Below are 27,241 nucleotides of genomic sequence, written 5' to 3'. Positions count from 1 at the left end.
ATTCAATTGTGAAGATTAAGTTCTAAAGCATATGTCTTTATAGTTCCAATTCACAATGTGTAATCAAACATGTTCTATTGTACAAGCCTGCATTTCGGTCATGTATACGTGTTACTTATATGTAAATGCATGCTTTTGATAGAATCTGTACCTTCTTTTATCTCGATAATACAGTTCTGTATACCCTGTGTACAACTAAAAAATGCAATTCCTTATATCCCCTGTATATATTGAAAATACGATTCCGTATATCCCCCGTATATGTAGAAAATACGATTCGTATATCTTCTGTTTATGTAGAAAATACGATTCTGTATATCATCTGTATATGTGTAAAATACGATTCCGTATATCATCTGTATATGTAGAATATACGGTTCCGTATATCCTCTGTATACGTAGAAAATACGAGTCCGTATATCCTCTGTATATGTAGAAAATACGGTCTCGTATATCCTTGGTATATTTATAGTATACTAGGGATAACAACCTTGATAAAGTCCGTATACGGGATTTTATTCTCCGTATACTTCAAACATACGAACAAATATACGTACATGTATATTGTGCAAATACGGAATTCCGTATATGCCTGATGCATATACGGACTTCCCGTATACCCGGTGTTCCCTATACGGACTCGTATACTTGGTCCGTATATTCGACAAATACATCCCGTACACGCCCGTATATGTCAAAAATACGGGACCGTATATTCCCGTATATCAGTATATTTTTCACAGTGAAAAAACTTAAAAATCTTCTTTGATAGAACCCAAATAGCTACAGTTTAGATATTAAGCACGAAACATCTTCTAGTAAGTGTCTACAAAGTTTGTTCAAATAAAAGTCCTGAGGTCAAAACTGGCCCCGCCCCAGGGGTATCATTGTTTTTAACTATATGTGTATATTAAAAACTTAAAAAATCTTCTTTTAAAAAACCCAATGAGCTAGAGCTAAGATGTTAAGCATGAAACATTTTCTTATAGGTGTCTACCAAGTTTGTACAAATAAAAGCCCTTAGGTTAAAATTGACCCTGTCGGGGTTTTTCATTATATGTGTGTAGTAAAAACTTAACATCATGAAACATCTTCTAATGGGTGTCTTCCAAGTTTGTTCAAATAAAAGCCCTGGGGTTTAAACTGGCCTTGCTCCGGGGGCCTATATACAGGTGAGCGACCTCAGGGCCATCATGGCCCTCTTGTTACCATTCTTGTCACCTAACAAGTCTATAACAAATTTATCTTAGTTTTGAAACTACATGAAGCCTGGTTGAAACTGTTTTGGACAGCCATTTGCAGAAGATAAATTATCTTTGAATAATTAAGTTAATACAAAGTTACAAATGACAGGTTATTTATTTCTAACAAAGACAGGTTATTTATTTCTAACAAAGACAGGTTATTTATTTCTAACAAAGACAGATATTTTGTTTAACATTTTTACACTGACATATATCTTCAACCTTAGTTTTTATTAGAATACAAACATTCAGTCAGACAGTTTACACAAGACATGAAGCTTTAAGAAGCTTTAATTCAGTTAAAATCTGTAATGGACTGCCATGTCTCTACCACTATGTACTCCAAGACTGTGTATGGACATTTCCTTTCAACTATGTCAGGTGGTATCACTATTTGGTTTCTAATCTGATGGTTAACACTCCAAAATAAATCAAGAGCCATGACAAGTTCTCAAGATCCAACCATGAAATAACATACCTGCATATAAAGAAAATTTATCATGAGTTGAAAGCAATAATAAGTGGTCAGCTATAAATTTCAATCATTTTCATATTGCCATGAATAGAAAATTATCTTGAAAAGGATGAAACACTTCTTGGTGTCCTAGTTTTTGTAGATTTGCTTTGACAACTGATCTTTAAAAATGTGATAGTGACTATAAGTTCTTTTAACCATTTACTGAACATGATTTAACTAAAAAAATATGACCCACTTACTTGAGAAAAATACTTTAAACAGTATTTAACATGAATTAAGTACATATGCCATACTGTTTGTTTATTTAGCTACACTCTAATTATTTACAAAAACGAGAACATTATGTTATACAAGATTATTTATTTTCTATTAATGTAGTTTAAGTAGCTTTAAGTATATATTTCTTACACGATTTTACAGCAGAGCATGCATGTGTATTTACATCGGATACTGACGTCTTTCATCTCACCACTTTCCTCAGTCTAAGTATCTACAGGAGCAAAATATTTCGTTGAATTTTATGACAATTTATTTAAATTGGTTATATACAGCTTGACTGTTTGTGCTTTATACAGATAATAATAATAAACAATAATATTTTCACTTAGAAGAAAATATATTCAACTAAAATAAACTGATAATCATATTGACACGTTTTATCCGAAATATGCGCTGTCCGAAATTTCTAAACATTATAAAATTTTACTTCTGAGAGATAATCAGGTAGCGCTATAGAAAATTGTTAAAATCAAATTCACCAGTATGAAGTCAGATGCAAATGTAACAAATTTATTAGATTTAAATGGAAATGAAAATATTACAATTTTTTTTCCGGTAAACTGAATTCGTAATGACACACCCACATTGATACTTGTAATGACACACCCACATTGATACTTGTTCACAAGATAAAACCATTTGCATTTCATTACAAACCAAAAATTCTGCCAATTTCCACATATCCTATGCTTTTCCGTGTAAGTTATACTTTCCAACCGGCATACATGTATTACCCAATATAGATAAGCAATGTTGTTGATATTTGTTTGTACCTAGAAGTGCAAAATATTGTGATATCTCGCTAGTCACATGACGAGACTTACATACCCTATTTTGATGAAATCTTTACCCTTTATAGCTTGACAATCAGCTTTGCTACAGTCATTATGGTTGATGTTCACTGGACCTTGCTGTTGCCGTTGCTGATGCTCACTTGCGTTTCGAATATTTAAACATTGGTCACAATTTTTTTATTTAACAATGTATTGGGTTAAACTTGGAAGCAACAACCCTTTGGACAAGACCTTCAAGTTTCAATCAGACTGACTTTGACCTTCAAAGTCAAAAATTTGAATTTTGCTTGATATTTGCTATAATTTGCTATTTATTTCTTATTTGGGAATGGATTGTCTTCTCACTTGAACATAATAATCCTTAGGGCAAGACCTTTATGTAGACCAAATTGATTTTGACCTTTACTGGTAAATGACCTTCATCTAGAAGGTCAAATTAATGTAATTTAACAATGTTTTTTGCTACAATTGGAAGTTCCTTTGTAAGAAATAAATGGATTGCTTTTATACTTCAGCACAGCAACTATGGGACAAGACATAAAAGAAGATCTCATTTAATTTGACAGAAACTTTTATTTTACCTTGACATTTGAGGTCAAATTTATTGAATTTCACAGCAATTGGCTCTATCTTTGTAATTATGCCCCCCCTTCGAAGAAGAGGGGTATATTGCTTTGCACTTGTCGGTCCGTCTGTCCGTCCGAGCCAACATTTGATTATTATGAGCTTCATTCCGTAGTTAAATAAAGAACATAAACTCATAAAATTCAAATTAAGAGCTATTTTTTTGTTTTTTTATGAGCTTATTTTGCTTCATAATGGACGTTGGTCCAGGTGGTGTTTATGAGCTCATTTGCCTCATAAACATCAAATTTTGGTATGTCCGGTCCGAGCTCACTGAAATGACGATGTGGGGTGAATATCCATGTTCAATCCGTATAGACGGTACTTGTGAGGAAAAAGGTTGCTTATGGGGTGCAAATACGTTGCTTATGGGGTTTTAGAGATCAAAGAAAAAACCCCATAATGTCAACTCAGTAGGAACGTCCGTTGGTCCGTAGACCAAATGGTTTCCGAGTGATAACTAAAGAACCCTTAGGCCTAGAAACTTCAAACTTGGTATGGTGATTGGTCATGACCAGTAGATGGTCCCTATTGATTTAGGGGTCAATGGGTCAAATGTCAAGGTCACATTGACCTTGTAGGTAAAAACGGTTTCCGATCAATAACTAAAGAACCCTCAGGCCTAGAGACTTCAAACTTGGTAAGATGATTGGTCATGACCAGCAGATGACCCCTATTGATATTGGGGTCAAGGGGTCGAAGGTCAAGGTCACATTGACCTTGTAGGTAAAAATGGTTTCTGATCAATAACTAAAGAAGGCTTAGGCCTAGGAATTTCAAACTTGGTATGATGATTGGTCATGACCAGCAGATGACCCCTATTGATTTTGGGGTCCAAGGTCAAGGTCAATTTGAACTTTAAGGTAAAAACGATTTCTGATCAATAACTAAAAAAGGCTTAGGCCTACGTACTTCAAACTTGGTATGATGATTGGTCATGACCAGCAGATGACCCTTATTGATTTTGGCGTCAAGGGGTCAAAGGTCAAGGTCACATTGACCTCTTGGGTAAAAACGGTTCCCGATCAATAACTAAAGAACCCTTAGGCCTAGGAACTTCAAACTTGGTATGATGATTGGTCATGACCAGTAGATGACCCCTATTGATTTTGGGGTCAAGGGGTCAATGTCATAGTGACCTTGTACTTAATGACCATTTCTGACCAATAACTCAACAACTCAAGTTGCCTTGGTTGATATTTTTATGTGCTTTTGGTATACACATTTGAAGGTCTTATGTAATATAACAACTTTGCTTTCATTAATGAGGCCTATGTGATTCATAACATTTATGCATGTATTATTTGGTAAGATTTTTAATAATTTTAATTGCTGCCCCCAACCTATGGGGTCACAATAATTATTACCTTGTGACTAGTCATGACTGGTAGATACTAGATAACTCTTATTAATTGCTTGTTCACTGGGTCAGAAGTCATGCATAATAACCTGATCACATGACAAATTGGCTGCCGATAGGGGGCATACATGTTTTACAAACATATCTTGTTTAACTTTGGATTTGATTTATACTTGGGCAGAAGAACACTGACAATAAACCTGAGATAAAAAGTAATTCAAATATGACCTTGACATATTTATATGACATTCACTGTCAAAGTGTAATATTGAATTTAGCTTAAATTGTCATAACTTTGTTATTAATTGACAGGTTTTGTTTGTTCATGGACAAAGAACACATATGACAAAACTGACATGATGATTAATACAGTTGTGACCTTGACCTTTGAATGACCTTGACCATCAGGATTTGAGTTATATTTTGTACTTGAAAATTATTGAAAATTATGTTTTTAGGAGAATTCATTGACTGCAATTTATTTTATTATAGTCTTTGTCCTATGTTACTATAGAAATATGAGAATGTGGAGATAGGAACTCTGCTAGGCATTCGCTCTTGTATCTATAATCCTGTTCAATTCTTAGTATCAAAGTGGAACTCAGACAGTGTCATTATTAAAGATTACCTACTATACAGAAATGGAGAACAGACAGATTGATTATAGTTATTATATACAATTTAAAGATATATTGAACTACACAGCAATAAACAAGAGTTTGTTATTTTATTTTTGCTCAAAATTTTCAGGCTCTCCTTTTTAGACATAAGGAAAGCGGTAATTGGCAAAATTATTACCATTGAAACTCTGATGCAAAGGGCATAAATATTAAGCATGTACCAATATTTGTGGTCCTCCACTTCATTAGTAAAGTCTGCCCTCTTGAATCAAAATTGGTACTGCTCTAGGGTAAAAATACATATTGAATGTTGCATTTTATAGGAAAAACACATTTAAATCTTCTTATATGAAACAACATGTACATTGTATACTGTTCCAGCTGAGTTTTGGCCTGTAGCATTGCTTTGTAGTCCTTTACAAAAATGACATAAATTATACCCTTTCCAATCTTTGGGTCACTTAGTTTAAATAGTCTTACATAGTAAAAACATTTATGTCTTCTTTTGTTTGAACTTTAATAATCAGTATGAAGTATTTTCTTTGAAACATCTACATATGTTTTAAAAATTATGCAGCTTGTGTCAAAAATAAAAACCTTCTGTGACCAAATAACTGACTTTTGCATCAAAGAAGTGTGACCTTTTCTAGCAAAGGTGTACAATCGTCAGCCATCATGGCCCCCTTTTTTATGCTCCCCGAAAAATTTCGGGGGAGCATATAGTCGGCGCCTTGTCCATCCATTTTTTACACAGTAAAATACCCTACAAGAATACAAATGTAAGGACTTCCGTCCGTCTGTCCGCCCGTTGTCTTGTCCGGAGCATAACTTGAAAACCATTTGAGATAATTTGTTTAAACTTCATACAGTGGTAGAGGGCATTAAGGGGGAGTGCAGTGTCAAAGAACCATAACTCTATTTTGCCCCGTTTTTTAATTATCTCCCCTGATAGAAAAATCTTGTCCGGGACATAACTCTAAAACTATAAGAGATATCAACATGAAACTGTGTAGGTGAATAGATTTCAATGGGTAAATGTGCAGTGCATATTTAGAACAATAACTCTTTTTGTCCTAATTTTGGAGTTATTGCCCTAATTTTAACACTTTGAACTTTGTCTGGAACATATCTCTAAAACTATAAGAGATATCAAAATGAAACGTTGTAGGTAGATAGATCTCATTGAGTAGAAGTGCAGTGCAAAAGAACCATAACTCTGTTAAGCCTCATTTTTTAATTATCTCCCCTTATAGAAAAATCTTGTCCAGGACATAACTCTAAAACTATAAGAGATATCAACATGAAACTTTGTAGGTGAATAGATCTCAATGGGTAGATGTGCAGTGCATAAGAACAATAACCCTTTTTGTCCTAATTTTGGAGTTATTGCCCTTTGTTAATTTTAACACTTTGGTAGATATATCTCAATAAATAGATGTGTGTGCACAAGTATCATAACTCTGCATTGCCTAATTCTTGAGTTATTGCCCTTTGTTTGTTTTGACTTTTTGAAGTTGTCCGGCACATAACTCAGAAACCATAAGAGATATCAACAAGAAACTTTGTAGGTTAATAGATCACATTGATTAGAAGTACAATGCAAAGAACAGTAATTCTTCCTTTCCTAATTTTGTAATTATTGCACTTTGAACTTTTTCCACGAACATAACTCTGAAACTACAAGAGGTGTACTTTCCTGTGTCCAAAACCTATTCGGGGAGCATCACCCGGCTCAAACCGGGCTCTTGTTTTAAACTGATTTTACCTAAATTTTATTTTCTTTATACAGGTGACAGGGTGTCTTTAAGCATTGGAAAAGCTTGGGAGACATTGATATTTGAAATCGATATTAAGAAATCACACTATAGATATGAAGCAACCAAATTAGTTGACTGTTCAAAGTTGCAGTTTGTTTTGGAATCACAATTTGAATACCTGTATTTTCTAAAAAGGTTAACAGTGAAATTTAAATTTGAAGTTAAGTCTGCCGGTGTTGTCCAAGTAAGTGGGGATTTTGTCGAGAAGAACAAGATTGAAGCAGTTTGGAGCAACTTGATTTCATCAGTTAATAATGCTCTGACTTGCAAAGTTGTGGAGTCTCACGAATTCCAGAGTAAGCAAGAATTAGAAAGTAATATGCAAATATTAGATGATGATACTAAGCATCTGATACAAGAAGGAATTGTGGGTATATTTTTATCTTATGAAGATGATGCATGTATTGCAAAATTTGTTGGTTTGCAGGATGATATCAATAAACTCACTCAAGGTCTAAAACCTGCCGTAGCAATTGACCGAACAAGTGGCAAGGGTGAAAAGTCTAAACTTGGTCACCATAAAAAGATTCCAGAATGCTTCCAGGGAAATATCTTTTTTGAGGTGATAGATATTACGGATGATCAGGACACATATTTTGAAATCATGGGTTTAAAAGAACTCTTGCATGAAAAATTTCCTGATGTTAAATACATAAAGGAAATGAATGACATCATAACATATAAATTCAGTAGTACAGACAAAAAGGAACTTACTAAGGCTTTTTCCTGGTTTTGTTGTTACAGGAAAGACATAAAGAGAAAGGATTTTGATTTTTCAGTTGAAGGATTCAAATTTATCAGCCAAAATAAAAATGTACAGGCACATTTAAAAATAAAGCTGCAGAAATTGCCCTCTGCATTGATAATTTCAGACAAAATTTATCTGATATGTCATGAAAATGATCTTGTAAATTCTGAAAGAATTGTTGATGATAGCATCAAAACTACTGTGATTGAAGGCACATGGTCTCCTGAAGCAGAACTGATTAAAAAAGACAGTTGTGACAAAATACAGGTTTTCAAAGAAAATAAACCAGGGATGATGATAATTTGGTATACTGTAGATCAATCTGATGAGGCAAAGAAGTTGATAGATCTGGTACAAAAATACAGGAAATACAAGAGAAAGCCATATTCTGACAAGCAGATAAAGGCAATGAAAGCTCTTGGTGTTTTTGAGAAGTTACAGGAGGAATATGAAGATATTCTAATTCGTACAAAAGATGAAGATATTATACTACAAGGCCCAAAAATGGATGGTGTTGATGCTTGTTTTGAGAAATTAGACACTATTGTACAACAGATCAAAATTGTTGAGTTAAATTCTCTTCCAAAATTGCATCAGAAGCTGCTTAAAAATGGTAAAGTACAAACATATGTGACAGAAAAGTTAAAGGGAAAGATAGCATTTTTTGAAGATGGTAAAACAGTCACTTTGGAGAATGAGAAATCCAACTCGAGTATTTATGTGGAGATTAAGAACTGTTTTGTAGAAATGAAAATTGATACACAATGTCTTGAACATGGAAAAGGAAAAAGTTTTCTTTCAGAGCATCCAGAAGAGGTGGTAATAGGTGATCAAGGGAACAAAATTTCCTGTATTATATGTTATACTGCAAATTTGAGTCAAGAAATTGAACAATTACTATATTCTTATAGCAAAAGTTGTACTGGTATTGTTGCAAACTGTCTGCAATTGTTTGGTGATGAATATTGCAAAGAGTTAGAGAAACAAAATAATGTTGGTATTGAAGTAAAAAATGACAGAATCTGTGTCAAAGGACCATACAACAGGGCAAAAAGTGTCATTACTGAAATAGAAAGTCATGTTAACACCACAGTTTTGCATTTTGGAAAGCTTGACTATCAAAGAAATGTGTTGTTTGCAACTGACAAAAATAAGATTGACTCCATAGCCAGGAGCTGCAAGTGTTGTTGGAAGGCTGATGTTTTTCGTTATGAACCAACAGAGCTTGAAGGTAATAATAATTTAGAATGTCATGTTAATACAACAATTAAGTATTTTAATGAAAATAAAAATGAGTATGAATATTGAAGTCAGTTTAAAAAATAATCAATTTTATGCTTAATAATGAAACACATACTTTCATCTTTAATTCAGTTCATTTCCTATGTTAAGCAATGCTGAAAACATTTGAGGAAACATGGTTATTTGGGCAACATGATTGCTAACGAAACATAGTTTATAAGGAAGGTTAGGTTGGCAACATGGTATGTTAGTTAGGAAACATGGTTAGTTATGCAACATGGTTAGCTTAGCACAACATGGTTAGTTAGAAACATGGTTAGGAATATTGGTTATTACTCCATTATGAATTTGTACTATTCATGATATCTGTGCTGTGTGGCAATACACAATTATGACTAAACATTGTTTTGTTTTAAGATAAATCATCAAAACTATTTAAATATATCTTAAAATCTATGAACAAGTTAGTCAGCAATCATCATGTACATGTATTTGTTTTTCTATAAGAAATATAAAAATATTTTCATTTTCAGAGAAAGGTATTGACTATCTATGCACATGGAATCTGCCTCGAAGCAAGGAACAAATTTCAATAGCTAAGATAGATTACAACACAGTAAAGCTTGATGTGCTCATAATTCCTGTAAATCAGTGTCTGTTGGGAGAAGATATAAATGGAAAAGGTAAAAGAAATGTTTATAGTCTGTTCATACTCAGTCTGAGTGTATGTAAATCAGAAATGAAAATTTGTCTTTTCTAATGAAATGTGTGAATGTCAACTGCAGACATACTGGAAAGTTTTTATGCATACAAGTTCTTGTTGCTTTTTATGTTGAACTTTGTGACTTTGCTTCAAATAGTGAAATTGTTATGTTTAATTCTCATAGATGCTTGTTAACATCTATTATTGCCAGTCTGTATTTTCTACTTTGAAGGATCAATTCAAAAGAGAAAAAACGCATACGGCTTAACATAAGTAACATAATTCAACCAGGCCATTTTTTTTTTCATTTCATTACTATTTCTTTTGATAAATTTCCAATTAAAAAAAAATCAGAAATGATCTATCTTTTGATTCTAGAATTTCAAATCAAGAAGCCAGATATTTTGAGAAAGTCAAATATACCACCATAGTATTCATAAATAACTTAGACCTTAAGGTCAAATCTCAAATTATTGCTATATTTTTGATGATAAGTGGCTATATCTTATTATGTCTCCCAAAATTGTTTAAGAGATATACTGCTTTTGCCTTCACCGTCTTTCTGTCCGTCCGGTTGTTGGTCTGCACTACCGAATAGGGATAGGGGGACTTGTAACTGTAAATAGAACAAAAGAGAACAATAGAGTTCATTCCGTAACAATAGAATTAACGGCCATGGCCCTCTATTATACAAAAGAAAATAACAATAGAAATGGCCCTTTATCCCTTTTCAGTCGGACGTCTGTCCTTACACATTAAGCCTGCCAGCCCTCACAGGTCAATCTACTGGTAGGATTTTAACCAAATTTTACAAGAGTGATCAGTACCATCCTGAGTTGTGCACATCACCGACACATTCTGCTTCCCTGTACAAAGAGGCCTAAATTAGAAAAATCTTATCCAGCCTTCACAGGTCAAACTACTGGTGGGATTTCAACCAAACTTTTCAGGCGTGATTAGTACCATCCCTAGTTGTGCATGTCACCTACATGTTTCGCTTCGCCGCACAAAATGGCCGCCAGAGCTAAAAATAGAAAAATCTTGTCCGGCCTTCACAGGTCAAACTACTGGTGGAATTTTAACCAAACCTCACAGGAGTGATCTGAGTACCATCGCTAGTTGTGCATATCACCGGAATGTTCTGCTTCGCAGCACAAAATGGCTGCCGGAGCTATATAAAGAAAATTCTTGACAGGCTTTCACAGATAGAACTGCTGGTTGGATTTCAATGAAAGTTCACAGGAGTTAACACTACCATCCCTAGTTGTGCATATTGCTAGCATGTTCTGCTTCGCTGCACAAAATGGCTGCCGAGCTAAAAATAGAAAAATCCTGAAAGGCTATCACATGTCAAAATGCTGGCGTGATTTCCACCAAAATTCACTAGAGTGAACAGAACCATACATAGTTTTGGGAAACCTTTGTTTATATGAGAAAAACCCTTCTAGTTTTTCAAGGGATTGCCTTCAAACTTGAACACAATAATCTTCTAGGGTATACCTTTATGTAAACGGTTAGGTATACCTTGATCTTCACTCATAAATGACCTTAACATTGAAGGTCAAATTAGTGAAATTTTCTTTTTTTGCTGTAACTATCTATAACTTTGTAATTAATGAATGGATTGTCTTCATATTTAGACATTCTTTAGGATAAGATATTCATGTATATCAAACTCAAATTGACCTTTGCTCATTATGACCTTGACCTTGAAGGTAAAATTATTAATTTTCACTAAGCTAGCTCAGTGTGAGCTTTTAGGATCATTGAATGTCTGTCATCTGTCCACATTTGTTCGTTGTGGTCACATTTTTGACTCAATTGTCATCAAACGTTGTCAGGATGCTTGTCAAGTAATTGTTTAGATGAGTTCCAACATGGGTAGTCTCGAATGAAAAACTAGGTCACATGAGCTAAAAATCTTATCAACACTATAGTGGTTACTGTTTTTTCCTCCAAATATCCTGGAAATAGTTCTGAAAATATGTGTTGATGATTTCTAGATCAAGTTGAATATAGGTCACCTGGGGTGAAAAACTAGGTCACACTTCTAAAATATGGAAAAACTTTGTTAACACTAGTGGTCACATTAGTGACTCAACTGTCATGAAACTTTGGCAGGATGCTAGACAAGGTAATTGCTTGGATGAGTTTGATGGGTCAGGTGAGCGATATAGGGCTATCTGGGCCCTCTTGTTTTCTTATTTGCATTTTTTTTTTTACTCAACATATTCTAGGGGAAAATATCATCAGGTAATGTTGTTTTTATTTTGGGAAAATAGCAGCTAATTTTTCCGGAATCGCTACAACATAATTGTAAGGCATAGTAAATTACAATGATGTTCACAATTTTACTTTTTTATGGACGATTTATGTTTCAGAGATAAACAGTCAACGAGACTTTTTATGACAGTAAAATGTAGACTGTTCGCTATAGAAACAACTACATTCAAAATACGACAACAGCAACAGTAATTTGTGTAAAGAATGACATTTTCCGAAATTAAATGATTAGCATTATGAAAAAAATAAAGTTAAATTTATATTTGATTATCTTTTTCATGTAAACAATGAATAATAATCAGTCAAAATATAATAAAATATATTTTCCACGTTATGTGTAGAAGAAAAATAATTAAATTATCTAAGTGAAATTTTCTGTCATTTAAACAAAAATTAGACAGTAGGTTGTTCGAACATAGATTGTGAACTATAACATACAGTCTAACTTTAATTTTTCAATTCCTCTTTGTAATAAGACATGTAATAGCACCTTTTTCTATAATGGTATTAAAGATTGGAATGGTTTGCCAGATGATGTAAAATGTATATCAAATCCAACTTTAAATAAAAATTCTGTTAAAAGCCATCTTGCTTCAATATGGGCTGCGCAACATCAAAGTGACTTTTTATATTACTAATTAAGTGGCGACATAGGTTCGCCAAACTTTATTGTTTTTTAGTTATCTTATTATGCCCCCATTTCGAAGAAAAGGGGGTATATTGCTTTGCACTTGACGGTCCGTCGGTCCGTACACCAAATGGTTTCCGAGTGATAACTAAAGAACCCTTAGGCCTAGGAACTTCAAACTTGGTATGGTGATTGGTCATGACCAGTAGATGACCCCTATTGATTTTGGGGTCAAGGGGTCAAAGGTCAAGGTCACATTGACCTTGTAAGCAAAAACGGTTTCCGATCAATAACTAAAGAACCTTAAGGCCTAGGAACTTCAAACTTGATATGGTGATTGGTCATGATCCAGTAGATGATCCCTATTGATTTTGGGGTCAAGGGGTCAAAGGTCAAGGTCACATTGACCTTGTAAGCAAAAACTGTTTCCGATCAATAACTAAAGAACTTTAAGGCTTAGGAACTTCAAACTTGGTATGGTGATTGGTCATGATCAGTAGATGACCCCTATTGATTTTGGGGTCAAGGGGTCAAAGGTCAAGGTCACATTGACCTTGTAAGCAAAAAATGGTTTCCGATCAATAACTAAAGAACCTTAAGGCCTAGGAACTTCAAACTTGGTATGGTGATTGGTCATGATCAGTAGATGACCCCTATTGATTTTAGGGTCAAGGGGTCAAAGGTCAAGGTCACATTGACCTCTTGGGTAAAAACGGTTTCTGATCAATAACAAAAGAACCCTTAGGCCTAGGAACTTCAAACTTGGTATGGTGATTGGCATGACCAGCAGATAACCCCTATTGATTTTGGGATTAATGGGTCAAAGGTCAAGGTCACATTGACCATGTAGGTAAAAACGATTTCCGATCAATAATGAAAGAACCCTTAGGCCTAGGAACTTCAAACTTGGTATGGTGATTGGTCATGACCAGCAGATGACCCCTATTGATTTTGGGGTTAAGGGGTCAAAGGTCAAGGTCACATTGACTTTGTAGGTAAAAACGGTTTCCGATCAATAACTAAAGAACCCTTATGCCTAGGAACTTCAAACTTGGTATGGTGATTGGTCATGACCAGCAGATGACCCCTATTGATTTTGGGGTTAAGGGGTCAAAGGTCAAGGTAACATTGACCTTGTAGGTAAAAACGGTTTCCGATCAATAACGAAAGAACCCTTAGGCCTAGGGACTTCAAACTTGATATGGTGATTGGTCATGATCAGTGGATGACCCCTATTGACTTTGGGGTCAATGGGTCAAAGGTCAAGGTCACATTGACCTCTTAGGTAAAAACGGTTTCCGATCAATAACTAAAGAACCCTTAGGCCTAGGAACTTCAAACTTGGTATGATTATTGGTCATGACCAGTAGATGACCCCTATTGATATTGGGGTTAAGGGGTCAAAGGGCAAGGTCACATTGACCTTGTAGGTAAAAATGCTTTCAAATCAATAACTTAAGAACCCTTTGGCCTAGGAACTTCAAACATGGTATGGTGATTGGTCATGACCAGCAGATGACCTATTGATTTTGGGGTCAAGGGGTCAAAGGTCAAGGTCACATTGACCTTGTATGTTAAAACGGTTTCCGATCAATTAACTTAAAACGCTTAGGCCTAGGAACTTCAAACTTTGTATGATGATTGGTCGTGACGGGCAGATGACCCCTTTTGAGTTTTGGGTCAAGGGGTCAAAGGTTAAGGTCATGACCAGTAGATACTTGATAACCCTTATTAATTGTTTGATCACTGGGTCAGAAGTCATAATAACCTTATCACATGACTAATTGGCTGCTGATAGGGGGCATACATGTTTTACAAACATATCTTGTTTTTTCCTGTGCCTTTCTTTCTGTGATAATGCAAAACTACTGTGATTGAATAATTTGAAGGTTATCCCATTGTCTATTTTTATTTGAGGAATGAATGTCTCTCTGGTTTTATCTTGTTTCCATCTATTTGGTTAACAGGACCCCATTGGAAATAAGCACACCAGCTTAATGGGCTATCCTTGTAACCATAGATCACTATTTAACAAAACCCTTGTATTGAAATTTTATTGAAATTCTTTTACTTCTTTTATATCATGTTTATCAGTAACTTTAAACAATATTCTGTGATAATTATAATTCTGACTATTGTAGTCTTAACCTGAAATGTGATTTTATTAATTTATTCATTTGCTTCTTTTTTTAAATACATTTATCCTATGCCTCATCTGATCTCAGTCATTAACTAAATTTGTTTTATTTATTATTAATATGAAATGATATTTTAATTTGGATAAACTGTTATTTTATATATATATTTATTTATATATATATCTTATTATGTAACTGTGATCTATGTTGTTGCTAAAATAAAATAAATAAATAAAAAACTAACTTGTCCATGCTGCGAACCACATGTATTAAGCGACTTTTGTCTTCAGCAACCACTTAAATTCCCCCTGATCATTTTCTCTCTATGTCTTTAATGTATTAAGCGACTATTGCTCAACCCGACCAGTGACCGCTAATTAGTCAGCTAATTGATATCAATCTTTTCATTTCACCTGTCAAGTAATTGTGTTTTTAGAGAATGTCGCCTTATAATGTCACAAGTGTCAACAATCAAAACACAACTTATAAATGTGTAAAAACTCTATTTCCCAAACTGTTATAGCATATGCAAATGAAGTAAAGTATACGCGTGACGTGACACGTGACAGTGGCGGATTCAGGCCCGGGCTTCAGGGCTGCAGCCCCCCAGCTCTGCCCAAAGATACGTTTACCTGCAGCTGGGCTGAAATATATTTTTGTCAGTTTCAAACTTTATTGGCTGTAGTGTACTCCCTTATCAAAACATTTATTGCTGTCATCCAGTTGTTAATCTCCTGCCTGGGGGCTTGGCAGAGATCTTTATCTATCAACATGCTTGAATGACTTCAGTGCATAATTGATTGGTTTATTACTTTCCAAAGGACTCATGAAATTAATAGTCACAAATAGTGGAAAATAGATGTGTTACATAGTAAACCATACATTTAACTTTTTTTGTTTTTCCATTTTCTTTGGGAAAGCCCTATAATTAAGAAATTGAATATTATGATTTGTAAATTAAAAAGGGGGCGAATTTAAAAAAAGAAGATAATATTAAAGGAATCACATTTAAATAACTAGTTTTACTAAGTTTTTATTAAGATGAAAAGACTGGTCATTTGCTTTTAATAAGTTTTTAAGGCAGTAGTATATTTTAAATAAAATTTAAATTTGTACTGACCTCTATAGTCATAATCTAAAATGGATTTATTGATGGAGAGAATTCTTATTGAATATTATTATACCCCCGCACAACAAAGTTGTAAGGGGGGTATACTGGAATCAGCTTGTCCGGCCGTCCGTCGGTTTTTTCTTGTCCGCCCAATAACTTAAGATTCCTTTGACCCTTAGTCTTCATAATTGGCATGGAGGTTAGTCATGATAAGTAGATGACCCCTATTGATTTTGAGGTCACTAGGTCAAAGGTCAAGGTCACACAGGCCTTGACTACAAAAAGCTTGTCCGCCCAATAACGTAAGATTCCTTTGACCTACAGTCCTCATATTTGGCATGGAGGTTAGTCATGATTAGTAGATGACCCCTATTGATTTTTAGGTCAAAGGTCAAGGTCAAAGGGGGCCTTGACTTCTAAAAGCTTGTCCGCCCAATAACTTAAGATTCCTTTGACCCACAGTCTTCATATTTGGCATGGAAGTAAGTCATGATTAGTAGATGACCCCTATTGATTTTGAGGTCACCAGGTCAAAGGTCAAGGTCACAGGGGCCTTGACTTCAAAAAGCTTGTCTGCCCAATAACTTAAAATTCTTTTGACCCACAGTCTTCATATTTGGCATGGAGGCAAGTCATGATTAGTAGATGACCCCTATTGACTTTGAGGTCACTAGGTCAAAGGTCAAGGTCACAGGGGCCTCGACTTCAAAAAGCTTGTCCGCCCAATAACTTAAGATTCCTTTGACCTACAGTCGTCATATTTGGCATGGAGGTTAGTCATGATAAGTAGATGACCCCTATTGATTTTGAGGTCAAAGGTCAAAGTCACAGGGGCCTTGACTTCAAAAAGCTTGTCCGCCAAATAACTTAAGATTCCTTTGACCCACAGTCTTCATATTTGGCATGGAGGCTAGTCATGATAAGTAAATGACCCCTATTGACTTTGAGGTCACCAGGTCAAAGGTCAAGGTCACAGGGGCCTTGACTTCAAAAAGCTTGTCCACCCAATAACTTAAGATTCCTTTGACCCACAGTCTTCATATTTAGCATGGAGGCTAGTCATGATAAGTAGATGACCCCTATTGATTTTGAGGTCAAAGGTCAAGGTCACAGGGACTTTGACTTCAAAAAGTTTGTCTGCCCAATAACTTAAGATTCCTTTGACCCACAGTCATCATATTTGGCATGGATGTTGATCATGATTAGTAGTTGACCCCTTTTGATTTTGAGGTCACTGGATCAAAGGTCAAGGTCACAGGGGCCTTGACTTCAAAAAGTTTGTCCACCCAATAACTTAAGATTCCTTTGACCCACAGTCTTCATATTTGGCATGGATGTTGATCATGACTGTAAGGTGACCCTTATTGATTTTTGAGGTCACAGGGTCAAAGGTCAAGGTCACAGGGACCTTGACAAAAAAAGCTTTTCTTCTTAATTGCTAAAGAATGTCCTGTCCGCAATGTATTGATTTTGACATTTTCACATTTGAAGCATGTAGAATACATAACTTAGCAATGCACTGGCTTAGTAACCTCAGATTTGGCAGGGAGGTTGTCCTTGAGCTCTAAATGGCCACTGTTGATTCTGACAAAGTGGTATGCGGGGGTATTCACGCCATGATAGTGGCAGTTCTAGTTATTATTAATTAGTGTTTGAAGTTTTTTTTGTACAATAGAAAGGCAGTATTTTAATAACAATTTATTTAGGAAAATCGTCTTTTATTCAGATGAGTAAATTGATCGAGTGTTTGTATCTTATAATTTTAATCAACGGTCGCACATACATTGGTAAGTGTGCTGTTATTTTGTACCATCCAAAAGTACCATAAACAGCACTAGAAAGTCAAGGAAATAACATCATTTTCAACCTCATATTTCAAAATTTTCTTAGTCTATGGGAGGGGACACCCCTCCCAGGCCCACCCCAATTAGTAGTAATTTACAAATATTTTTCTTAATTCCATACCATCTGAATATTTACAAAAACATTAGTATACTGTACACATGTATAAGCAAAGTACATTGCCAAAATGAGCTATAAAAATGCTGCATTCGCCTCTTGCATTATTTTTGTCAAAATCTTACACCTATATGTCAGCCCCCCCCCCCAGGAAACCATGTTCTGTATCCGCCCCTGCGTGTATTATCCTATAATATCAAATAAACAATGGAATGCTTGGCCCCTACTGAGATGGTGTATACGCTTGGCTTGTTGACATTTAGACAGCATTGAATTAACCTTGAACTTGATCAGCAAGTAAATAAATTGTAACAATTAGATATAATTTGTTTATTTAAAATAAAAAAATGCACAACAGAAAACATCTTCACTAATAGGGTTTTTGTGTTGGAGACGAGGAAAAACAACAGAGAAGTTAGAAAATTCTGGAAAAATGTCAAACAAACACGTAATGGATCAAAACTGTTTTGTCAATAAATATCAGAAAGTTATTTTTTATGCCCCCGCCATGTAATGGCCGTTCAGTCCTTCCGTCATTCCGTCATCATCAATTTCCGTTCATTATCTTAAGAACAGTTGCACACATTCAATTCAAATTTGACATATTGATATGTCATGAGAAAATATAGGTCAAGTTCCAATTTGGTCATGGTTCGATGATTTTTGGCAGAGTTATGCCGCTTTTACATTGAAAATGATATGAAATTTTCAGTTTCCGTTCATTATCTCCCCAACGATACAAAACATTCAACTCAAACTTGACATATGGATATGTCATGAGAAAATACATGTCAAGTTCGAATTTGGCTATGGTTCGCTGATTTTTGGCAGAGTTATGCCCCTTTTACATTGAAATTAATATGAAATTTTCAGTTTCCGTTCATTATCTCCCCAAGGATACAACACATTCAATTCAAACTTGACATATGGATATGTCATGAGAAAATACAGGTCAAGTTCGAATTTGGTCATGGTTCGATGTTTTTTCGCAGAGTTATGCCCCTTTAACTTTGAAAACAATATGAAATTTTCAGTTTCCTGTCATTATCTCCCCAAAGGTACAACACATTCAACTCAAACTTGAGATATGGATACGTCAAAGGAATGCGCAGGTCAAGTTTGAATTTGGTCATGGTTCAATAATTTTTGGCAGAATTATGCCCCTTTCACTTTGAAAATAATATGAAATTTTCAGTTTCCGTTCATTATCTCCCACATTCAACTCAAATTTGACATATGGACATGTTTTTGGAATTCCCAGGCCATATGGATACGTCAAAGGAATGCGCAGGTCAAGTTTGAATTTGGTCATGGTTCAATGATTTTTGGCTAAGTAATGCCCCTTTCACTTTGAAAATAATATGAAATTTACAGTTTCTGTTCATTATCTACCCAACAGTGTTACATATTCAACTCAAATTTGACATATGAATATGTCAAAGGAATGGGCAGGTCTGAAGTTGGAATTTCTTCATGGTTTGATGATTTTTTGGCAAAGTTATGCCTTTCACTTTGAAAATAATATAGAATCTGATACATCTTAAGAATAAGCAGTTTAAGTTTGAATTTGGTCGTGGTTCAATGATTTTGGACAAACTTATCTTTCCTGAATGTTGGAAAAATTTTGAACTTACAGTTTCAACACTCATACTTTTGTATAAATGTATGTAGCCATTATTTTGGCTACAAATATGCAATATTCTATTTTTAAAAGGTTAAGACTGAATAATTTCAGTGCCTTGAACATTGTATGAAAATGGTTTGTGTTAATATTGAAAAGTTTTAAGGGCTTTGAACTTAAAATGAAAAAAATAGTTTGTGCAAACAAATTTGGAACTAAATATTATAACATCTGAAATTTTGGCTGCATGCGGGGGCATCCGTGGCATGATGACACATTTCTAGTTTACATTTAAAACATCCATTTAGATTATTGGAGCATACTTTTTATTCAACATTTATATAAATGAAGTTGAAAAGCATTCCCACCGCAAAAGAAAGATGTCATTTATTAATTTTGACTTTTATATCATGCTTTGTCTAAAGAGACCGCTTCATTAAGCAACCGTTTGGGTGTTTCCCTTGCGTGAGCGTTTAATACACATTTCACTGTATTTGTAAACATTGAGATATATAAAATAGAAAAAAAAACGGTTAACAATTAAATGCAATGTTGCTTCTTTGTGTGGCAGGGCGCCAGGCACAAAATACAACACACGTTACTTTTCATATTTTCTTGGGTGAAAGGTCAACACGCAATAAAGTTATGATTTGTCATGTGGCTGGTTTTCGCCCCGTAAAGCAAAGATACGACAAATTGTTGTAAAGACATCATACAACAAACTGTTTTAAAAACATGATACATAGAATCTTATGGCGTGTTTTTATGTGGCAGGGTGAAAACACGTCCAAATTGCAATTTTCGCCCCGCCACGCAAAGAAGTATTTTTGTGTTTTTGCATTTTTGCCCCAAAAACCTGTTGATTGGACATGGCACAAATCAGCCACCATATTTAGCAGTTATTATACATGTATGTACTATCAAGATTGTTTAAATCATATCCCTCAGGTAAAATTTTACCAGGACCACCCGGTTCTGTTTAGCAAATGAAATCAAGATTTGTTATTGAATAACCTTGAATATGACACAGAAACCTACTTCTGCATTTAAAGAATTATGTCTGTTTGTACAAGTAGCAGTACATCTCAGAGTGATCTAGAACTGTCTAGTTTTATTACAGAAAACTAGTTTTAAGGAAACTTTGAAACATAATTTTCTGTTAAAAGGTATAAGAATGTATGATGTGCACAGCACACAATCAACACAGAAACTTGGATATTCAGAAGAACTGGTATTGACTGAGAAGTACCCATGCAACAAATATGTTGCCCTTGTGACATCAGAAGTTGGCCAGTTTGAAAAAATACAGACCACTCAATTAATTAAATCTAAAGACCTACAGAAGTCTTGTGCTAACATATTTGGTAAGATGTTTAGGAACGGATTGTTCAGAGTTGGCTTTGCATTACCCACAAGTGACACAAATTTGGTAGGAAAGTTAGAGGCAATTATTGATGGATTTCAAGACATAACACAGTTCTACGATAATATGCCAGATTCTGAACTTATATTTGGTGTGAAGACAGAAGCTGAGAGGTGGATGCAGGAGGTTGATTATATAAGTACCCTCAAGTTTGCCCCTTATGTCAGACGTTATATTTCACCTAGATATAAAGGTAAACTTTATCTCAGAACTTTTTTAAATATTTTTCTTCTTTTGTTATTAAGATGTAATTTTGTGGTTTTTACATTTTTACGATTGTGCATAAAAGACCTTTTTTATGAGGATGTTACTGAAAAAAGATACTTTTCCTAACCTATGTTGGTTTTAGTACTAAAAAGGATTTTTAAGATTTTAATTAGGGATGGCAACAAATACAAAAATCAATACTCGAGTACTCGGTCATTTTTCCGATCGAGTACTCGATTACTTGGATGATTTCCAGTAATCTTCAAAGTTTATCTCACAGTATCAACACCGTCCGCATGCTACTTTCGATTTCTATTTAAATTCATAGAATTCATAACTATAAATAGGATTGCATGGGAGACAAATTAATTAAAATTAATTCAAAACATTATATTTTACAAGGTTTTAATTAATGCAATATCAAGTTTAAAACATGTATAACAGTTCATATACCTTTTTATACCCCCAAAAACGAAGTTGGGGGGGGGGGAAATAGGAGTCACCCGGTGGTCGGTCGGTCGGTCGGTCCAGACGTCCGTTGCATTTTCCTTGTCCGGAGCATAACTTGAAGACTAATGGTTGGAATTCAATATAACTACATACAATGGTCAAGCACATTGAGAGGAAGTGCAGTGCACAAGAACCATAACTCTATCTTGACTAATTACAGAGTTATTGCCCTTTGTTACTTTTCCTTGTCCGGGGCATAACTTGAAAACTACTAGTTGGAATTCAAAACAACTTCATACAATTGTCAAACACAATAAGGGGAAGTGCAGTGCACAAGAACCATAACTCTATCTAAAGTAATTACAGAGTTATTGCCCTTTGTTACTTTTCCATTGCTTTTTTTTTGTCCAGACCATAACTTGAAGACTAATAGTTTGAATTCAATATAACCAGATACAATGGTCAAGCACATTGAGAGGAAGTGCAGTGCACAAGAACCATAACTCTATCTTGACTAATTACAGAGTTATTGCCCTTTGTTACTTTTCCTTGTCCGGGGCATAACTTGAAAACTACTGGTTGGAATTCAAAACAACTTCATACAATTGTCAAACACAATAAGTGGAAGTGCAGTGCACAAGAACCATAACTCTATCTAAAGTAATTACAGAGTTATTGCCCTTTGTTACTTTTCCATTGCCTTTTTTGTCCGGACCATTACTTGAAGAGTAATGGTTGGAATTCAATATAACTTCATACAATGGTCAAGCACATTGAGAGAAAGTGCAGTGCACAAGAACTATAACTCCATCTTGACTAATTACAGATTTATTGCCCTTTGTTACTTTTCCTTGTCCAGAGCATAACTTGAAAACTACTGTTTGGAATTCAATACAACTTCATACAGTTGTCAAGGACATTAAAAGGAAGTGCAGTGCACAAGAGCCATAACTCCATTTTGACAAAATACAGAGTTACTGCCCTTTGATACTTTTCCTTGTCAGGAGCATAACTTAAAACATACTGGTTGGAATTGAAAACAACTTCATACAATGGTCAAGCACAATAAGAGGAAGTGCATTGCACAAGAACTATAACTCTATCTTCAGTATTTATAGAGTTATTGCCCTTTGTTCCTTTTCTTTGTCTTTCTGGACTTATTACAGAGTAATTCAATTAAACTTCATCAATGGCCAACCACATTGAAAGGAAATGCAACATATAAGAACCACAACTATCTTTAATTGCCCACAACCATAACTCTATATTTCAATTCTTTTACAAGGTATTCTGTTACTAGTAACATCCTCATTTCCGAAGCAGTCTTGTGGGGGTATTAATCACATTTAGTGATAGTTCTAGTTTGTCTTGAAATAATATAGACTGATCGGCGGCAACAAAAGTTTAAAAGGGGTCTTAGAGTACTAGTTACCTTTATTCTTACATTCGTAATAGCAATTGGCTTTTTGTTGTTTTCAAAACAGTTACTTCCGCTACAAACTGTTACACAATTAAAGGAAATTGAATATCATAAGAGCTGGATGACATAAGCGACACAGGTGCACGTGTCAAACTGTTGATCGCCTTGTTAAATTTATGATATATTTTTCGCACATCTGCAAGGATGTTTTGATTGCATTGAACAGGTATTTATGAAGATACATGCATATCTCGGAATTTCTGAACTAATTGGACACACCAATCTTTCAAAATCGTTAAAAAATATAAATTATATATTTTTTTCCGAGTAATCGAATATCAATTTCGTTAACCGATATTCGAACGTCCGATCGAGTACTCAGTTTACCGGTTACTAGTTGCCATCCCTAATTTTAATCTTTACTGAACATTTTTATGCTCCCCGAAAAATTTCGGGGGAGCATATAGTCGTCAGGTTGTCCGTCCGTCCGTCTGTCCGTCCGTCCGTCCGTACGTACGTCCCGAATTCGTGTCCGGCCCATAACTTTGTTATTTGAAGTCGGATTTTAAAATTATTTCACAGATATGATCACCATATTGAGACGACGTGTCGCGCGCAACATTTGGGTCGCTACCTTGAAGGTCAAGGTCACAGCATGACCTTGCAGCAAAATTGTGTCCGGTCCATAACTTCATTATTTGAAGTTGGATTTTAAAAATATTTCACAGAAATGATCACCATATTGAGACGACGTGTCGCGCGCAACATTTGGGTCGCTACCTTGAAGGTCAAGGTCACAACATGACCTTGCAGCAAAATCGTGTCCGGTCCATAACTTCATTATTTGAAGTCGGATTTTAAAAATATTTCACAGAAATGATCACCATATTGAGACAACGTGTCGCGCGCAACATTTGGGTCGCTACCTTGAAGGTCAAGGTCACAGCATGACCTTGCAGCAAAATCGTGTCCGGTCTATAACTTTGTTATTTGAAGTTGGATTTTAAAAATATTTCACAGAAATGATCACCATATTGAGACGACGTGTCGCGCGCAACATTTGGGTCGCTACCTTGAAGGTCAAGGTCACAGCAGGACCTTGCAGCAAAATCGTGTCCGGTCCATAACTTTGTTATTTGAAGTCGGATTTAAAAAATATTCCACAGAAATGATCACCATATTGAGACGATGTGTCGTGTGCAACATGTGGGTCGCTTCCTTGAAGGTCAAGGTCACAGCATGACCTTGCAGCAAAATCGTGTCCGGCCCATAACTTCCCTATTTGAAGTTAGATTTAAAAAGTATTTCACAGAAATGATCATCATATTAAGATGACGTGTCATGCACAACATTTAAGTCGCTACCTTGAAGGTCAAGGTCACAGCATGACCTTGCAGCAAAATCGTGTCCGGCCCATAACTTCCTTATTTGAAGTCAGATTTTTAAACTATTTCACAGAAATGATGACCATATTAAAATGGTGTGTCATGCGCAACATTTGGCTCGCTACCTTGAAGGTCAAGGTCACAGCATGACCTTGAAGCAAAATTGTGTTCGGCACATAACTTCATTATTTGAAGTCGGATTTTACAACTATTTCACAGAAATGATCACCACAATGAGACATTGTGTCGCGCGCAACAATTGGGTCGCTACCTTGAAGGTCAAGGTCACGGTATGACCTTGCAGCAAAATCGTGTCCGGCCCATAACTTTGTTACTGGAAGTCGGATTTAACAACTATTTCACAGAGATGATCACCATATTGAATCGACGTGTCGCATGCAACATTTATGTCACTTCGTTGAAGGTCAAGGTCACAGCATGACCTTGCAGCAAAATAATGTCAGGCGCATAACTTTGTTATTTGAAATCGGATTTTACAACTATTTCACAAAAATGATCACCATATTGAGACAATGTGTCGTGCACAATATTTGGGTTGTTTTTACACTTTGAACTTTGTCTGTGACATAACTCTGACACAACAAGAGGTACTTCCTGTGTCCAAAACCTATTCGGGGAGCATCACCCGGTTCAACCGGCTCTTGTTTCTATAATGATATGAAATTCAATTTCAGGCTTATTTAGCAGTCCAAGCTTACGTGTACAGATACAAAAGAAATCTATTCTTGAGACAGGAGTAAGTATATTAAATCCACACCTATTTTCCCATTAAAGTAAACCTTACCATGACAGTAACCTAAGGAGCTGAGCAAATTTTAATTGCTTGCTATTGTTTACAATTTTAATGTTTGTCCTTTTTTCTTGGTTTAACTGAATGGCAAGCGCATTGAATATCCTGATACATGTAATTCAATCGTGTCAATGTTTACCATATCCTCTGTTGAGCAATTAAGGGCCATCATAGGCCTCTTGTATTCCTTTTTTCAGGCACACTGTATAGTTGTAGCAATTTCCCGGGATCTAGATCTGTCAAGAGGCATTGTCTCAAAACTTGTGAGTGAAGCTTGTGGTGAACAGTTGCAAGAGGAATTACATTCTAAAGATAAAGAATATTTAGACCCTTGGGAACTTGTTATGTGCCAGTCATATAACATGTCTAAAAATGGAATACAGAAGGTGATATTTGGTTTCATACCAGAGTGGAAACATTGCCAGAAAATAGGGGTTAGTTTCTTGTTTTTACTCACAAATTGTTTAATTCTTATTTTTATGGGTTTATTTTTGCTCCTTGTAAAAATTTTGAGGTGTAATTTTGGTATTTATTTCATTTGTGTTCATTACAGGACTTTGGCCTATTTTGTTCTTTCTATAATTTTGAAGTGTTATTTGGATGTATCATTTTCTTCTGTTTTCATTCTGTAAAGGGATTTGTTGAGGGTTCTTTTGTTCTTTAAAGTATTTAAGGCTTAATTTTTGTTCTTAATTTGAGGCCTAATTTTCTTTTATTTTTGTTTTCAATGTAATTTAGGCTTAATATTTAGCTCACCTGTCACAAAGTAACATGGTGAGCTTTTGTAATCGCTTTTCATACGGCGTTCGTCCGTTCGTTGTCTGTTAACTTTTACTTTAAACAACATCTGCTCATAAACCACTAAGCCAATTTCATCCAAACTTCTCAGGAATATTTCTTTGTTGGTCACCTGTATAAATTGTTCAAAGAATTTATTCCAATCAGAACTCAGGTTGCCATGGCAACTGAAAAAAAAAACTTGAATATTTTCTTTAAAAAAAATCCTGATAGCTAGAGCTTAAATATTTGACATGAAACATCTTTTTCAAGGAGGGTTTACCAAATTTGCTGAAATAAAAGCCCTGGGGTCAAAATTAGCCCCTGCCGGGGGCGGGGGGATGTCATTGATTTTCTCTACATGTATATACAGTCAGGATTCATTACAACGACACTGTTGGTTCCCAAAGGATATGTCAGTATATCAAATTTGTCAGTATATTGAATTTCATCATTCATCATGTAATGATATGCTTATTCACTGGTATCTGAACATTATGTATTTAGATCTATAATTAACATCTAATGAAAAAGATTTTTGTGTTTATGTGTTCACTTCATTACACACATTACATATCGGACACATAATACAACTACATCATTAAAATAATAACTACTTATTATATAGTTAAAGATTTTTATGAAAATGATTAAACTTTATAAAATAAAAAGCACATACAATGATAGGACTTTTAAAAGTTAAATCTTTAAAAATTGATTGCACACTGTTTGTTGTCATAATTTGGCAAGTGTAACAAAATTCAGCTGACAACAACATGTGTAACAATCAACTGACCAAGCTACAATACCTGTTTTAACACCTTGCGGCTTTTGTTTTATACGCGTGCTTGACTAACCAAGTGTCAGTTTAACGGGTACTGATTGTATAGAAAATAACATGTTTGGTTTCCAATTTTATTGTGTCGGAGTCGGAATACGAATTTTCCGTTATAAAGGATTATAATAACGTTGAAAAAATTTGGTTCCCACCAATTCACTGTCGTTATTTGAATTTTTCAGTATAATGGATTCCGATGTATTGAGTCCTGACTATAGTAAAAACTTGAAAAATCTTCTTTTAAAAAAACCCGAATAGCTAGAGCTTAGATATTAAGCATG

The 27,241-nt window shown here is 35.0% G+C and overlaps 1 protein-coding gene across 1 annotated transcript in view; it reads left to right on the top strand.

The window, feature by feature from the left end:
- Positions 1-7,188: 7,188 nt before the first annotated feature.
- LOC132749225 (uncharacterized) overlaps positions 7,189-27,241 on the top strand; it is a gene marked incomplete at its 5' end in the record, with an annotated part of 29,676 nt that continues 9,623 nt past the window's right edge. Inside the window, 5 exons of the mRNA XM_060738943.1 lie at positions 7,189-9,195; positions 9,740-9,889; positions 20,816-21,265; positions 25,230-25,291; positions 25,543-25,779. Of these exons, the coding sequence (XP_060594926.1) occupies positions 7,189-9,195; positions 9,740-9,889; positions 20,816-21,265; positions 25,230-25,291; positions 25,543-25,779 (2,906 nt within the window). The remainder of the gene's footprint in view (positions 9,196-9,739; positions 9,890-20,815; positions 21,266-25,229; positions 25,292-25,542; positions 25,780-27,241) is intronic.

The sequence above is a fragment of the Ruditapes philippinarum genome, unplaced genomic scaffold, assembly GCF_026571515.1.
Source record: "Ruditapes philippinarum isolate M1 unplaced genomic scaffold, ASM2657151v2 ctg6093_1_1_1_1, whole genome shotgun sequence".
NCBI classification, from domain to species: Eukaryota; Metazoa; Mollusca; class Bivalvia; order Venerida; family Veneridae; genus Ruditapes; species Ruditapes philippinarum.
Note: the sequence above shows the minus strand (reverse complement) of the source record. Positions and strands in the feature narration are given on the sequence as shown.